Source organism: Elephas maximus, chromosome 1 (genome assembly GCF_024166365.1).
Source record: "Elephas maximus indicus isolate mEleMax1 chromosome 1, mEleMax1 primary haplotype, whole genome shotgun sequence".
Lineage (NCBI taxonomy): Eukaryota > Metazoa > Chordata > Mammalia > Proboscidea > Elephantidae > Elephas > Elephas maximus.
Genome location: NC_064819.1, coordinates 163,615,623 through 163,630,900, shown reverse-complemented (window position 1 = coordinate 163,630,900; position 15,278 = coordinate 163,615,623). Strand labels below are relative to the sequence as shown.

At 51.2% G+C, this 15,278-nt stretch overlaps 1 protein-coding gene across 1 annotated transcript; it reads right to left on the bottom strand.

The window, feature by feature from the left end:
• Nucleotides 1-443: 443 nt before the first annotated feature.
• POU3F2 (POU class 3 homeobox 2) lies at nucleotides 444-2,414 on the bottom strand. Its single transcript, XM_049875483.1, has one exon. The coding sequence runs from the start codon at nucleotides 2,240-2,242 to the stop codon at nucleotides 914-916; it is 1,329 nt and encodes a 442-aa protein (XP_049731440.1). The 5' UTR covers nucleotides 2,243-2,414; the 3' UTR covers nucleotides 444-913.
• Nucleotides 2,415-15,278: the final 12,864 nt, after the last annotated feature.

Here is a 15,278-nt window from a genome sequence, read left to right as displayed (position 1 = left end):
GTTTACTTTGTGGCTGGTAACAAACAGTGTTTGACTCATTTTTCTATTCCAAACTGGATTCTTCCCTGGGAAAAAGCGGGTAGACCAGGCACATTTCTTGAAAGCAGAAAATTATTTATTTTGCATGAAGCCAATCGTTTTGCTTTGGTAAAAGGAGCAAACAAACGTTACACCAATGTAAGGAGGGGGGACTCTGAAGGTAACCAAAGTTCACAAACAGTAAGAAGAACAAGGGGCTGCACAAGAACATTAGGAATGGACAGCGGCCAAGAGCTGGCTTCAACTCTGTCGCTGAGTAGAACAACAAAACAAATCAAAACAAAAAACAAAAGGCTATTTCAAAATTAACGGTGGGGAGGAAGAGAAAAATATGTCCATGAATTTGTACATGTAAACTTCAATTTTCTTGCAGTGCAAATTTATGTGGTTAAATTTTGCCTACACCAAAGAATGTGTGTATTTTTTCCTCTCTCCTGATGGGGATACACATTAAACAAACACAGCAGCATGTGCCAACTCAGAGCATCAGGAAGCTGCATTTTGTGTTTATCGCGGTTTGGTGGATTTTTTTTTTCTTTTTGGTAATTTATTTAGTTTTGCCAGGTATTTATCTCAGTGCTTGCCATCTCTCTATCTAACACACGCTCTCTTCACTCGCTCTATGAGACAATCCACTCCACTGCCTGGGTACTCGCCTGTAAAGGTCAAAACACATCATTACACCTGCTACCATTTAAAGGATAGTCCAGTGCCTTAGTTACTTTCTTTTTCCTTTTTTTTTTTTTTTAAGGGACGGGAAAATAATAATTAAAAATAAAAGAACAGAAGTTAGAGAGGAACAAGGGGGCCAGGAAGGGGGCATGGACCGAAGGGGAGGGGGAGCCTCGCGCTCTGCCCCTCCCCCCGCTCGAGTTCACTGGACGGGCGTCTGCACCCCGTGGTGTGGTGGCGTGTCCCTACTCCCCCCGTACACATCCTCGGCGCCCGGCAGAGTCCCTCCAGGAGGGGTCATCCTTTTCTCTTTCTGTCTCCTGTTACAAAACCAAACTCTCACCACCTCCTTCTCCAGCTGTAAGCTGTCCGCAAGGGAGGTGATCTCCTGGGCCGAGGGCTTGGGGCATTTGAGGAAATGGCTCTCCAGAGCCCCCTTGACGCTCACCTCGATGGAGGTCCGCTTTTTCCGCTTGCGCCCCTGCGCTGCGATCTTGTCTATGCTCGTGGGGCTGCCCGAGGACGAGTCCGCCTCCTCCAACCACTTGTTCAACAAAGGCTTCAGCTTGCACATGTTCTTGAAGCTCAGCTGCAGGGCCTCAAACCTGCAGATGGTGGTCTGCGAGAACACGTTGCCGTACAGGGTGCCCAGCGCCAGCCCCACGTCTGCTTGGGTAAATCCCAGTTTGATCCGGCGCTGCTTGAACTGCTTGGCGAACTGCTCCAGGTCGTCCGAGGTCGGCGTGTCCTCGTCCGAGTGCGGGTCGTGGTGCGCGCCGGGGTGGCCAGGTGGGCCCTGCGGGGGCGGCGGCGGCGGCGGCTGCTGGTGCGGGTGCGAATGCGGGTGCGGGTGGTGGTCGGCGTGGTGCGGCTCGTCGTGTGCGTCCCGCAGGCCGTGGTGGTGCAGCCCGGCCGGCTGCCCGCCGGCGCCCAGCATACCGTTCACGGTGAAGCTGGGCTGCGAGTAGAGCAAACCGCCGTTGGACGCTCCCATGGAGGGCGGGAGGTGCGCTGCAGCCGCCGCGCTCCGCCATGCCCCGGGCCCCGGGTGGTGGTTGGCGGCGTGGTGCACCAGATGCGGCGGCCGCTGCTGCTGCTGTTGCTGCTGCTGCTGTTGCTGCTGCTGCTGCTGCTGTTGCTGCTGCTGGTGCTGCTGCTGCAGGGCGCCTGGCCCGTGCAGCTCGTCGCCGCGGCCGCCCTGCTGCACGACCACCGAGGGCTTGATGTCCGGCTGGCCCAGGGGGCTGGTGGACCACGGGGAGCCGTCGCCGCCGCCGCCGCCCCCGCCGCCGCCCCCGCCGCCGCCGCCCCCGCCGCCGCCGCCGCCGCCGTGGGACAGCGCGGTGATCCACTGGTGAGCGTGGCTGAGCGGGTGCCCGTTGCTCTGCAGCGCGCCGTAGTCGCCCTGCACCAGGCTCTGCGCCTCGCGGTAACCCCCCGCGCCCTGCTGCATGCCTCCTGGCGGCTCGGCGTGCACGATGGAGGCGCTGGAGGTGAGCAAGCTGTAGTGGTTAGACGCTGCGGTCGCCATGACTCTCGGAGCCGGACTGAGCGCGCCGGTTAAAGGAGCCGTGCATTTGACAGTTACTTTTTCGCCTCGGGCTCCCTCTCCTCGCTCGCTCTCTTTCTCTCTCCGCTCTCTCTCTTCCCCCCCAGCGGGCAGCTCCGACGCCCGCTCCGACGCCTTCTGTTGCTGCTCCTGCTATTGCTGCTGCTGCCGCCGCCGCCTCCTGCCGCCCGCCCTCGCTCTCGCTCTCTTTCTCCTCCTCTCCCTCCTTCTCGCTCTCGCTCACTCTGACTCGCTCCGCGCTCCCCCCTCTCCCGGCTCTCTCTAGCTTTCTCCCGCTCTCTTGGCAGCTCTGGCTCGCAGCGGCACGCGCCTGGGCCCCGCCCCCTCCGCCCCCTCCCATTGGCTCCGCGCCCTTTGATTTACGTGGATACCGCTAGCAACCTCCCAGGCCGACGCCACTGATTGGCGCAGAGCTGCCTCCTCCCTCTCCCCTTTGGGCACTGAGTGCTCCTCGCCCCCCTTCTGATCCTCCCTCGCCTTCAGATTCAGATTCTCTCACTCCTCACCCCCCCCTTGTCCGCCACCCCGGGCCGCCTCCGCCCCTCTCTGTTGGGCCCCGCCCCCCATCTGTCTCTCAGGCTGAGAAGCCGGACAGGAGGGCGGCCCAGGCGCTCGCCTAGACTATAGCCTCTTGGAGGATTTGGAAAGGGGAGTTGTCCACCTTCTTCTCCCAAAAAGTCGTGGAGGGCGGGGGAGAGACGGAGCAGGAGAAAAGCTGGGTCGCACCGAGCCAGGAGGAGTCTTTTTTTTTCACTTCGGGACACACACACACACACACACACACACCAGCGTCTCTTAAACCTAAAGCCAGGAGCGAGGCTTGTCCACTGTTGTCTCCTTTCTCCCACGGTTAGAGTTGCACTGCCCAGGTGCGTCTTACTCCAAGGTGTGCGGACTCTTGCCCAGAATAAAGGACCTCCCCATCCCTCCACCCCGCCGCTATCACGGGCAGTCTCCTTTTTAGGTCCCAGGCCCAACTATTTCCCAGCCCCTTGGCGAAGGAACCCTGAGAGAGGCAGACTAAGCCCGTGTCGCGGCTTGTCAATGGCTTCTGTTAAGGCAAGGAGTTCCCTGCTCAGAGGGCGCATTGGTCTGGACTGAAATCAAAGCAAACTCTAAAAGTCTCTGTCAGATGCACACACTCTGGCGTGCGCAGTTTTTGGTTTAGAAAACTAGAAACTGCACGGACAGACCTTCGCCTTGGGCGAGGCTTCAGAAGCCCTAGTGAGGGGCACGCTGCTTTTGGATGAGGCGGATGCTGGAAGGGCCGCTCGGCGAAGCCCGGGCGCTAGGGCTGCGTGCGCGCTTTTCTGCTCTCCTGGAGCTTTTCGGTGCAACTTTTCCTTTATCCGCTTTGGAAGGGAGAAAGGGTGTAGGAGAGAAACTCGATTGGTGCTGGGGAACCTTCCTAATTAGTAACTTCTGTCTGTGCTAGCGGATGGACTGGGTCTAACTCAAGTCTCGGACATTTGCTAGACAAGCTCCTAGCTCAGCCTTCAGCCTTAAACTCCAAAGACTGAGCAACCCGCGGTGCCGCTGGGCCGAGCGCAAGCGCTTCGCACCGTCATTTCCCAGGGCACCGGAGCAGGTGCCTGCCACGGGTTGCAGAGCCTGAGAGTCCGGTAGGACAGACCCTGGCGCGGGTACTGATTAGAGTGGCGGGACCGCTACGCAGGGCCCTGTCTGTGGCGCGGATACTGACTGCAAAGCGAATCAAAAAGTTGCAGGAGGAAAGGGAAAGAAAGACCCCAGGGAACGTGAATCGCTTCCGCACCTCCCACCCTCTCCCCGCGCGATGTAGCGCTGGCGCTACTCGCGGCCCTGAGCTTGTAAGGAAAGCCAAATGTACGCTCAGGGGGAGCACTTTCAGGCCTCCGAGCATCTTAATCGAGACGGCAGAGTGGAGCGGGCTAGAGAATTCATCATGACTAACGGGGAGCGGGGCTCTTTGGGGAGTGGCTGAGCTGTTTATAAATCACCACGCTGAGCACCCGCCCGGGCAAGGCGCTTTGCCTGAGCATTTCCACGTGTCCTGTGTTTATAAGCGTATGTGTGCGAAAGACGGAAATGGCTAGGGGAGGAGCGAGCCACAGGCCGCGGGCAAGACGGACAGGCCCCCCCCCCCCCACACCCCGTGCGCGCACCCGCGCGGCAAAGCAAGGACACACACAGCATGGCGCTCGGTCCCACGCAAGCGCGGAGCAGCTCGGGCCACGCGCCTAGGGGGCTGCTAGGAATCTGGTAACTTGCCCTGCTAGGGAAAAAAACGGAAAAAGTCCGAGCCTTGGAGCGCGCGGACTCAGCGCAGCTTCTCTACAGGGAACTGAGCGGCTGGGCAGCGGGCTGGGCCATCTTTGCAGGGCTACAGCTCCGCTTCCCCCGCGATGGGCGCGCGACTCTCCCGGGACCTTTTGGAGCGCGCCGGACAATCGCCCCCCTTTCTAGCCCGCCCTGCCTCTCCACCTCCTCTCAGATGGAAGGGCAGCGTCCGGGTGCACAGTAACTTTCTCATCTCGGGGTCTCCCCGGTCCGAGGTTTCTTCTACTGTTGGAGGCACCGGGAGCTGGGGGTGGGGTTGGGTGGGCAGGGAAGACAAGCATAGGCTGCACGTGTTCATCAAAACTTCCTGTCTGGGATGGGACTTCGCTGGCGTTTACTGCTCGGAGGACCGACCTACACTGACGTGCCAAATCGCCACTCCAGACCCCACCCCTCACCCCAGCCTCATTTCGCTGGCTGGCAAAGGCGTCGAAAAGTTCCCAAAGGGTAAGCCCGCGTAGTTCCACCAAGTTAATACACCCAATACGTGCCTGGGAGAACACAAAGCAATTCCCTACCCCCCCCCCCGCCTCCGCATCCCTCCACTCCTCGGTCCGGAGCAGAACCAATCGTGGGGTCCTCAGAGCTGGGCGGGCACGACAGCTGTGGGCACCCTTTTCTCCGCTCCCTCCTCCTTGCTCGGCAGCTGGGGGCCGGGTAGGCGTGAACGCCCGGGTCTTGAGCAGCCTCCACTTCCCCTACCTCTTGGCGAGGTGCCTCCCTGGGACTCCCAAAACCTGGGCCTTTGTAGGTTTTAGCTGCAGATGGGAACTTCTCCGCTCCTTCTCCCCACTCCCGTCGTGGGCACCTTTCTTCCTTTCTTTGGGGGCTGACCCCACCAGGGTGGAGTCCGTGTCGCTGCCCTGCTTTTCTGCGCCTGCCTAAAAGCACATTAAAGGTATCTCGAGCAGACACTTGAAGGTTTTGATTCAGCTTATTCCCTTTCACTGTTCAAAGCAGCTCTTCAAATATAGAGGCTGCTTACGTTGACGTGGAGAGGATTTCAAACAACCCTAAAATGCTTTGAACTGACAAGGTGTCTCGATATCTCGCATACTTCTGCACAGCTCCTGAGCTCGCTCGTTAGGACAGTGGTTGCACAGGCGGTTCGTACGGGCCTCGTCGCCCAGAGCGCAGACTGCCGGTTACCCGAGACACTTGGGCGAAGACTGGCCCGCTGCACCCTGCAAGGAGAGCCTGGCTCCAGCACCAGCCCAGCCCCTTCCCCTAGGTCCCAGGAAGGGCTGTACACAGTCGATTTTCTGATCTGGAAGGCTGGTCTGAAGAAGTGGTGCGGATTCCGTCCTGCTGGGCGAGGAACAATCCAGCGTAAACCGAAAAGACACCACGTTCATCCTGCATACTCAAAACACAACAGAGAGTGAGCCAGGCCTAGGTCTCAGCAGCCCCCAGCAGCACTGACCCGTGCTCCTCAATTCTTCACCAGAGTAAATGTAATAGAACCGGCTCACGCACTAATCTGAACTCTCATTTATTAACTCTTTCATCTAATAAACACACTCACCCTATATGTAAAGTGGCATTTATGTATTTCTAAGCATAGTTTTAAGACAGAGAGGAGATGGTATTTATTTGATGAATCTTTATGTATTTAATGTATGTGGTCCTAGATTAATAGAAATCAGGAAACAAAGAGGACTTTCTTTGGAGGTGGCCTTCTCTGGGAAATAGTGGTAGCCATTTAAACTTAGGTAAAACTGATATTTCTTTTTTACAAGGACTAACTTAAATCCACCCTGGAGAAAGATTGTTTGGATCTCCCTTCTCTTTTACACTTGTCATCCCAGTCATTCCTTTTTGCTAGCTTTCTGCTTTCCTGCTAGCTCTCCGCAGTTGTTTAATTTGGTATAGAGCCCCTCACATCTGAATGGAACTTTTTTGCTAAGTGCCTACAGAATGACAAAACTGAGGCCTCGACTTCAGAACTGCAGCTTTAAGCAGCCAATCCACACAAAGAGGCAGCTGGCTGCTTTAATGAAAACCGCCTTAAAGCTTCAAGAACTGCAGGCTCAGGGATACATTTGTAAGAAGCACGGGAAATAGCACTTCCGAGGTGCTAGTGTTTGGGAGAGACACAATAAACATTTACCTTAAAAAAGATACAGAAATTAAAATCTTTAATTATGTAGCAGCATATGCATATTGTCTCCTAAGTTTAAAAATCACATACACACACTCACACATTTTATAAGTTCCTAAATGGGGATCTGTCTACATGCCATATCACTGTCTCGAAGAAGGCAAAATTTCTTATAAGTTGAAGCTACCGTTCTTCATATGCTTATTATCTCTGTCTGTCCACTCCTCGCATAAGACTATTCTCATTTTACCTTCATTTTTTTTTTTACTCCTTAAGCCAGTGAGATGTAACATCATAAATCCAGTCTTTGAAATGAAATGTTTGAATTCATGGATATTATCTTCTCTTTTTCTTCAAGTTCTGAATCTCGTTATTAAAAATGACTCCCCCCCTTTATAGTCTCAAGAGAATATTTTATAGACAGGCTGAAGACTTCTAACACCAGTCATCCAGGCAGCCTAACTATTTCTGGGATTACTTTGAGTAATTTATCAAAGGAAGCCTGCTAAATTTTGAGTAGTGAATATGAGGCCTTAGTGGGAGAAAGCATAAAGGACGCATTCCATCAGTGTGCAAGATAAATTCTATTTGGAGTTAAAACAGCTTGTTTATATTGAAATCTCAGGAACCAAACACGATGCAATTGGTGGCTTCCAGTTAGCCTTCCTGTAATTTCGTTTTCAAAGGACTAACAGTTAAATGAACTGTTAACAATGGAGCCTAAAGGGTTTTTTTCCCCCTTGCTGTATTGTAAAGCAGGTGTATTGCTGGCCGCCAGGAGGGTATGACAGTTCTTTGATAAATTAAAGTGATTTCAACAGAAACCTCCTTAGCTCTAAAGCGTTTGGAGATGTAGTGAGATGAAATCCTTGTCGCAACCCCTTCCCTCTCCCATCCTTTGGAGCAATCTCTAGGAAGAGAGGGGGTCCAGCGCGCGCCAGCAGCCAGCACACACCTGCGCACAAGCGCTGGGAGGGGAGGAGGGGCATGATCAGCTATTTCACTGACGCGGTGTCCAAGAGCTGGGGCTGGGTCTCCATCGCTTGGGGGGAACAAGGCTGTATTTGGTTCAGGTTGGACTTGAATTCTGGTCGCACAGGGCACTAATAATGCAAATCCCTTCTAAAGTGTTAAAAAGTGTAGTTAAAACTTCTGTAGTTAGTGTGTGTGTGGGGAGGGCGCGAGACCAACTGGGCGGGGGTCACATGGGAGCGATGTTTTTCTTGAGGAAAGTTAACTAATCACAGCAGTGATAACTGCGGATCTGGACCTTCTGCCGGCCCCTGCTAGGTCACTATGAATCTGACCTGTACTTCTAGGCACCTTTAGACTTAATAAAGTTTGGTTTTTTTTTTTTTTTTTTAAAGACTGGTTTCCAGTATATGGGCTCTCAGAGTGTGGGGGCCGACATAGGCTGGAAGAAGACGCCGAAAGAGGGAGCCTTAGGCAGGTTGAAGCCATGAGACCCCCCTCGATCTCCTGTCTTCCCGCGAGTTTTCCATGGTAACCTAGGACAGCCTGGTCCCTGCATTAAATGCAAAATAGGAAAACAGGATGCGGCCAAGTCGCAGGCCTGACCATATTGACGCCCTAAATCAGGAGAGAATAACGGGTAGGGGTCGAGCTCAGTTCGTGGAAGGGAACTTAATTAACCATGGGAGAGCGAAAGAAGGTCAGGGATCATGCCTAGGTCCGCGGTCTAGGGTGATTATATTTGTGTGTGGGGGGACAGCGTGGGGGGGAGAGATGTAGCTTTGTGAATTATATTAATAATTTTTTTTTAAACCTGAAAAAAGCTGGAGTTTGTGCTCTTCAGGGGCATCCAAACACCCACATAATCTCGCGAAAACTTTGAGGCGGAAGTCCCTGACTTGGCGGGAAGGTTTTGGGTCTCGGCCTCAGCCGGCGTGGGGTTCAGCCAGGGTAGAGAGAACCGGCCTTGGCGTGCCAAAGGTCCGGAGGGAACGCTCTGGGAGGGAGCAGAGGGAAGGGGGCGTTCCACGGCCGCAGAGCGCCCAGGCGGGTCCTGGCAGCGATCCTGCGGAGGAAGACGAGGGCGAGCAGCGAGAGGCCGAGCCTTTGTCCAGGGAGGGCGCATTTTTGTCCGGAGGCTGCTGGTTGCTATAGCGAGGAGGGAAATCCAAACAGAAGGGCTCAGTTCGCCTCCCTCGGCCCTGGCCTCCTCTCAGCCAAAATAAAAGTGCCGCCCGGGGTCTGGCACCCCTTCCCGGAGAGCCGACTTGCTAACTCGAGGAGAAGGGCTCGAGGGACTGGGCACCGAGCAAGGGGAAGGGGTGTCCTGCCCCCCAGGGAACCGCCAAGCAGGTTACTGCTGGCGCGGTGGGAATGCACCAGCCACAACTGACACGCGCGCGCGCGGTCTCCGCCCTCCGACCCGCTCTTTTCCTGCATGTATTTTATTTAGAAAAAAATCCCACAACTTTTTCAAACTGTGAGAATTTCCAGGCGTGTGAAACCACCTCACCTCCGGGGCTGAGGGCAGGGTTTCAGCTTTGGAGGTGCCATCCGAGGAAAGCAACCCGCGCTCAGCGCGGACGCCGACGCTGTCAGGAGAAGGAGCAGAGACGATATCAGCGGCAGAATGACCTGTTTAAGAGAGTTTTTAAATCACTGAAAGGAAAACTGCTAGTAAGGCGTGTAGATGCAAATTTCCCGCTTTTTAAAGAGACTCTTATTTTGCAGTAGTGTTTTTCTTTTTAATTTCTGATTATTCAACTTTGAAACTGAGAGGGGAATGTGATAATGAAGACTCTTTAGGAGTTATAATTTCTCCAACAGTATAGCTCAGAATAGCGAGGGGGAAACAACAATATTTGGGCTACTTCAGAAAATTTTGAGCTGTACTTTTTTAAAAGGAGGAATGTTAGTTTACTCTACCCAAACCCACTATTCTAGGTTAGGTAAAAACTTAGAATTCATTGTGAGGACTAATTGTCTATACCAGAAGAAGACATGATAACAGGAACTTTAAAAAATGAACTCCTTCTTACTCTCCTATGCCTTTTTAAAGCCTCCCTCCTTCTGTCCCTCCTTTTCTCTCTCTGTTCTAGAAGCTTCGTGAAAAACTAGGCAGAAAAACTTTTATTTGACCTGAGGAAGTTATTTGAAAGGCATAGTCAAAAGCGTTTTTCTCCTTCCCCCATTTAAAATATATTTTTCCCTTCCCAGTGACAAGTTCTTTAAAAAAAAAGTTTACACAGCTTTGCAAGAAGTCCCTTAATTCATAATGATATTCACATTTTAAAAAATGCTTGAAAGAAATCATGTTAATGAAGAGAACATTTGCAGTAATTTGGTGATAATTATGAGAATCGCCACATATTCGCAGAGGCTTGAACAATACGTGTTCCGAGAAAAGCAAAACACATTATTTTAATAGTCTGATATGCAAACTATGGACCGTTCAATTACGTGGCTTAATAATGCATACATGATGGGATCTTGTTATTGGGATAGGAAGGTCTGTGGTGAGTCACTCCTACAACCAAGTGTGCTCTCACATCCAGTAAAATCCATTGCCATGGATCAGGGGCCCCTGCCAAACTGCATTTAAAAGAATAAAAATTAATGACTGAGAATTTGAGCGTTAAATTAACATTAATTATATGACCTGCACTCTGGAAAGATTAAATTTCTTACGCCCTAATTAGATAACATCTCCTCATACATCGAACAATTTCCATTTTCATATTCAGGTTTCAGGAATACAATGCCAGGTGGAGAGAGGCATCAATTGAGGGTTTTCATTTTTTGAGGTCAGAGTTGGGGGGTGTTCAGCAACCATCTCCTCTGCTTTCCTTTCATCTCTTGGCTGCACCAGGAAAAGTCCTAAGACTGGAGGCCACTTCACAGAGAATTAAGCTTTTTCTCCACCTTGCCAGTGCGGTGGTAGTTGGAGAGCGTGGAGCCTGGTGGGAGGTCGCCCTGGTAGAACTGGAGTATCAGAGGGACGCGCTGCAAGTGACCCCTCCTTCCAAGGCTGGGCCCCCAGTTTGTGTCAGGCCAGGAAAACCAGGAGGCAAGATCCCTGCAGGGACGGTGAGGGGAGGAAAGTCAAGCCAAACGTGCCACAAATACTTTTATGGTAAAAACTTGTAAAGTAGAATTAAGTGCAAGGATGCAACTTGATCCTTAGTGTTGTGTTTGGAATACAACTTTTCTTAGGGATGGAACAACTAAAGGCCAAGAAAGCAGCACCCATTTCCTTCATGAAGAAGTTTATAAAAAGGTTTGTCGGCCATCTCCCCTGACAGGTCCTCACATCAGGCTGGCCACAGGCAGCCAGCTTGACCTCTGCAGGACCCTGTCTGGGGCTAACGCGTGGAGTGTGTCTGCCAAGGGGTGGAGCGTGGGCTCGGTTGGGGGGGGTGCCAGCATTTGTAAACTTGTTGCCGATGGGGGGGGGCGGGGCAGGGGAAGGGTAGGATAAGGGCAAGCACTGCTCGGTCGCCTTAGGGCTGACGGTCCGTGGTGGCGTTTTCGTTCTCTCGGCTCCTAAAGCGCTACTCCGGGGTTCCAGGGCCTGAAAGAAAACTGCCGCGTGGATTTGGTTTGGAAACAATGAGCAGGGATTTAAATTCCTGGGATTAGGATTCGGAGTTTCCTCAAGGATCACCGTGTGGCCCCAGACCGCTCACGCGTCCCTTTCCTCCCCTCCTCCTCTACCTCCTGCCTTCTGTACCTCCGAGCCTTAACTTTTCCTAGGGACAGTAAAACTTGCCGGGACCTTTTTCGGACAGCCGCCTTGAGCACAGGGCTAGAAGAGCGGAGCAAGATTAAAACCTCAAGGCAGCCTATTCTAAGTCACTCTGAATAGAGTTTTCATGTGTCCGTGTTTCCATTCAGCCACTTTCAGGCTTCTGGAGAAAAGGGCAGGCGTACGGGAGCGCGAGTCTATGCGGTCACGAATAGTGATTTACGTGGCGGGGGAGGAGATGTTAGGAAGATTGGAGGTTGCAAGCAGAGGAAGGAGTTCTGCCTGCGGGTGCTGCGTTCACGGGGTGGTGGGGGCAACTTCCGGGTGGCGGAGCCCGGGGTGGCGGAGGGAGCGCTGGAGGGTCGCAGCAGCCGAGAGTAGGGGGAGGAGGGCCCGAGGAGAAGGGAAGCGCCAGGCGTGCCAGAGCTAGGGAGACGCTGTCCAAAGCTCTGGGCAGGGCTGCTGCCCACCCCCACCCCCCCAGCCCCCCTTCCTTTTCCTCCCGCCTCTGGTCCCCAGGCTAGGGCGGTCCCACGCGGCGCGGCCCCTGCGCACTGCCGAACGCGCGCTCACACTTGACAATTACTTAAGGAACTCAGGGACCCGGCGAATAACAATCTCAGGTTTGGATGGACTTGAATGTTAGCCCACCACACTTTCAAAGCGTGCAAATTTCCGCCTTAACCCTCCCTCCCCTCCCCCCCGCAAAGACACTGGCCCCGGGATGGTGGGGACCCGGAGGCGGGGCTGCACTCCAGGGCACGGAGTTCTAGGAGAGCAGGGGGCTTCTGAAAAGCTTGAGGATGTTTAAAACATGACTGTTTCTCTGGGTCTGTTTGTCTCTCTCTTCTCTTTCTCTTCCCTCCCTTCTTTTCTCCTTCCTCTTTCCTCTCTCCAGCCTTTTCCTCCCTGTCTCTCTCCGTTGGGGTTCGGCTGGGAGGGCGTAAGGATCAGGGATAATAAAGGTGAGGTGGTGGACAAGGACAGATAGAAAATGGTCCTTCCTGCCTTCTCGAAAAATACAGAAATTGATCCTAAGAAGGCTGTTTTGGCAGAGAAACGCCTCTCCTGACAGGTCCACAGAATGAGAATGTCGCAGCTGTTGTGGCAAAAACTTTGCAGCCTGCTACTTGGGCAAAAACAAGCCGTGGCTCGCTGGCTCACCACAGCGTTTTCCCTACCGCAGCACTTTCTGTGTGTGAGTGTGCTTCTCCCTTACAAAGACCCCTGAGAGCGTGCCTTTGCTCGAAATGGTTACTTCTTTTAGAAATTGGAAAATCAATACTAGTTTAGCCTTTTCCGTGAGATGATGCACTGTGTAACGTCATAGGGAGAGAAACGGAACCATCCGAAGCTTGGGCGAGCCGAGGACTTTACTCCTGTCCTTGGAGACTTCCACATAGAATTTTACAATGAATAATACTTAGGAGCTTTCCTAAAAAAGACTTTGGTTGGTAGCATTATTAGAAGCCCAGGACAGACCTCTTATGTGTTCTCTGGTCGTGGTTGAAGTTTGGCTTAATGACTGATCAGAAGCTTATGCCGTGGGTGTTTATTCTTCCTGTTTTCTTCCACCCCGTCTTGGATGCTTTCCTGTCAGTTTTCAGATGGCATTTGCAGCACAGACACATTTCACATGCCTACTGCAGATTGTCTTCAAAGTTCTAGTTTAAAGAGCATTATGTAAGTCTCTATTTACATAAGAGCTTTAACTCAAACCTCTCAGAAAACCGTTTATTACCAACTGAAACTCATCCAGGGAGCAGCATAACCGACCTGTATCTTTATGACACTTTCAAGAACAGCAGTAGTTCATTCTTTTTCGGAAAAAAAAAAGTAGATGTAACAAAGAATTGGAGTACTTTACATTTTTATTCAGCTTGGTTTTATATCATTTGAACATTATTCTTAAATTTAATTCAGGCGGTGGCGACATTTATGGGTTACACTTTTTCTCTCTGTGGCCACCATGTATCTAGGCCACTGAGCAGGCTGTCTCCTTTTCCTCAGGCTCAATTCTCGCAAATGTGAGGACAAATGTCTTTTAGTTAGTACAGCAATTAAGTATAAATTTTATTAATTTCTAAATTACTGAAAGGATTCATGAATGATGTTAACTGTAAACAAAATTCAAGCAATAAACATATGGAATAAAAAATTTTATCCATTTTTTACTATCTCAACTCCCATTACATCCCCCTTCCCATAGACAACTACTGCTAATAGTTTAATGGATGTCTATCTGTCTACTTGGGAAGATTTTAACTGATACACATTATAATTCCTGTTAGGAAAACGGGGTCTGGTGAAATAGGAAACTTAGTTGTGAGGAGTTCAAAATTGGGACACTGTAAGGAAGGCCACTATCTCACCCAGATCACAGAGGAAGCTAGTTTGGAGTATTGCACTATCTTTTCAAATGCATTAACTGGAAAAAAAAAAGTCATTTGGAGACTGGCTCCTTCATGTCAGTAAAAAAAAAGATCAACAAACAAGACTCCTAGAGACTGCTTTGCTTAACTAGTAGGTGATTAAACCAAAAAACCCAAACTCACTGCCATCGAGTTGATTCTGACTCACAAGTGACCCTACAGGACAGGATAGAACTGCCACGTAGTGTTTCCAAGGCTATAATCTTTACAGAAGCAGATTGCCACACCTTTCTCCCTCAGAGCCTCTGATGGGTTCAAACTGCCTACCTTCTGGTAAGCAGCTGAGCACTTTAACCAGTGTACCACCAGTGGTCCCTTATTAGATGATTAGAAGCTGGAAATACTCTGAGAGTTCTTAGAGTTTGAGGCTCTCCTGGTGACTGTCTTATATTTAAACTATCTCCTCTCCCTGCAGACCCAGGACAGATAACATTTGCAGCCAAGTCTCCAACAAGGAACTTGTTTTATTGAGGGGAAGGGGCTAGGTTCCTAAACCTACACCCATAGGGTGTGTCCTCCGAGATGTAACTTAGTGGTATTATGTACGAGTCCCCAAGTGTTTCAAACAGTTAATTGGCTCAGCTGCTAACCAAAAGATCTGAGGTTCGGGTTCAACCAGAGGTGCCTCAGAAGAAAGGTCTACCAATCGCTCTACTTCCAAAAATCTGCCTTTGAAAACCTATGGGGCACAGATCTGCTCAGACACACATGGAGTCACCATGAGTTCAAACTGACTGCAGCTGGTTATCGGCAGTGTTGCCCCTGAGAAACCGGTTGTTTCTGGAGTGTGCTATTACTCACTGCATATCTCCTCACTTTTCTCTGTTACCCTTGTCACCCACTTTCCAAGTCTGCCCTTCGTGACATTTCAACCCATTTAGACCTTTCCTTGGAAAGACTCTTCGCTGTTGCCTTCTGCCATCATCAGTCTGATGAGGTAATCAATACCAAGGTATATAAAGCTGATAAACGCTGAGTCATTTGCATTTTTTTCCAAAGAAGCTTGGAGGGTCCATGTACAGGCCCAAAACAATGAATCTCAGTAGTGGAATTGGAATTTAAGATGTGGTTGGCAGATGGAGAAGATATTTTGGGTAGGAGGAATTTGCAGTATTCCTAAAATATGGCATGAGTCACCTTCTTTGTCCTCTCTTAAAGACCAGCTCTACCCCTATGATCTACCCAGATATGATGTTTTTACTGCACAAACAGTGTCATTGGGGAATTCTTTATTAGTAATTTAATTCATGTTGGTGGTGTCGTGTACCATCAAGTCAATTCTGACTCATCGCAATCCCATGTGACAGAGTAGAACTGTCCCGTAGACTTTTATTGGCTGTGATCTTTATGGAAGCAGATTGCCAGGTCTTTCTCCTGAAAAGCTGCTAACCAAAAGGTCATTAGTTTGAATCCACTAGCTGTTCCTTG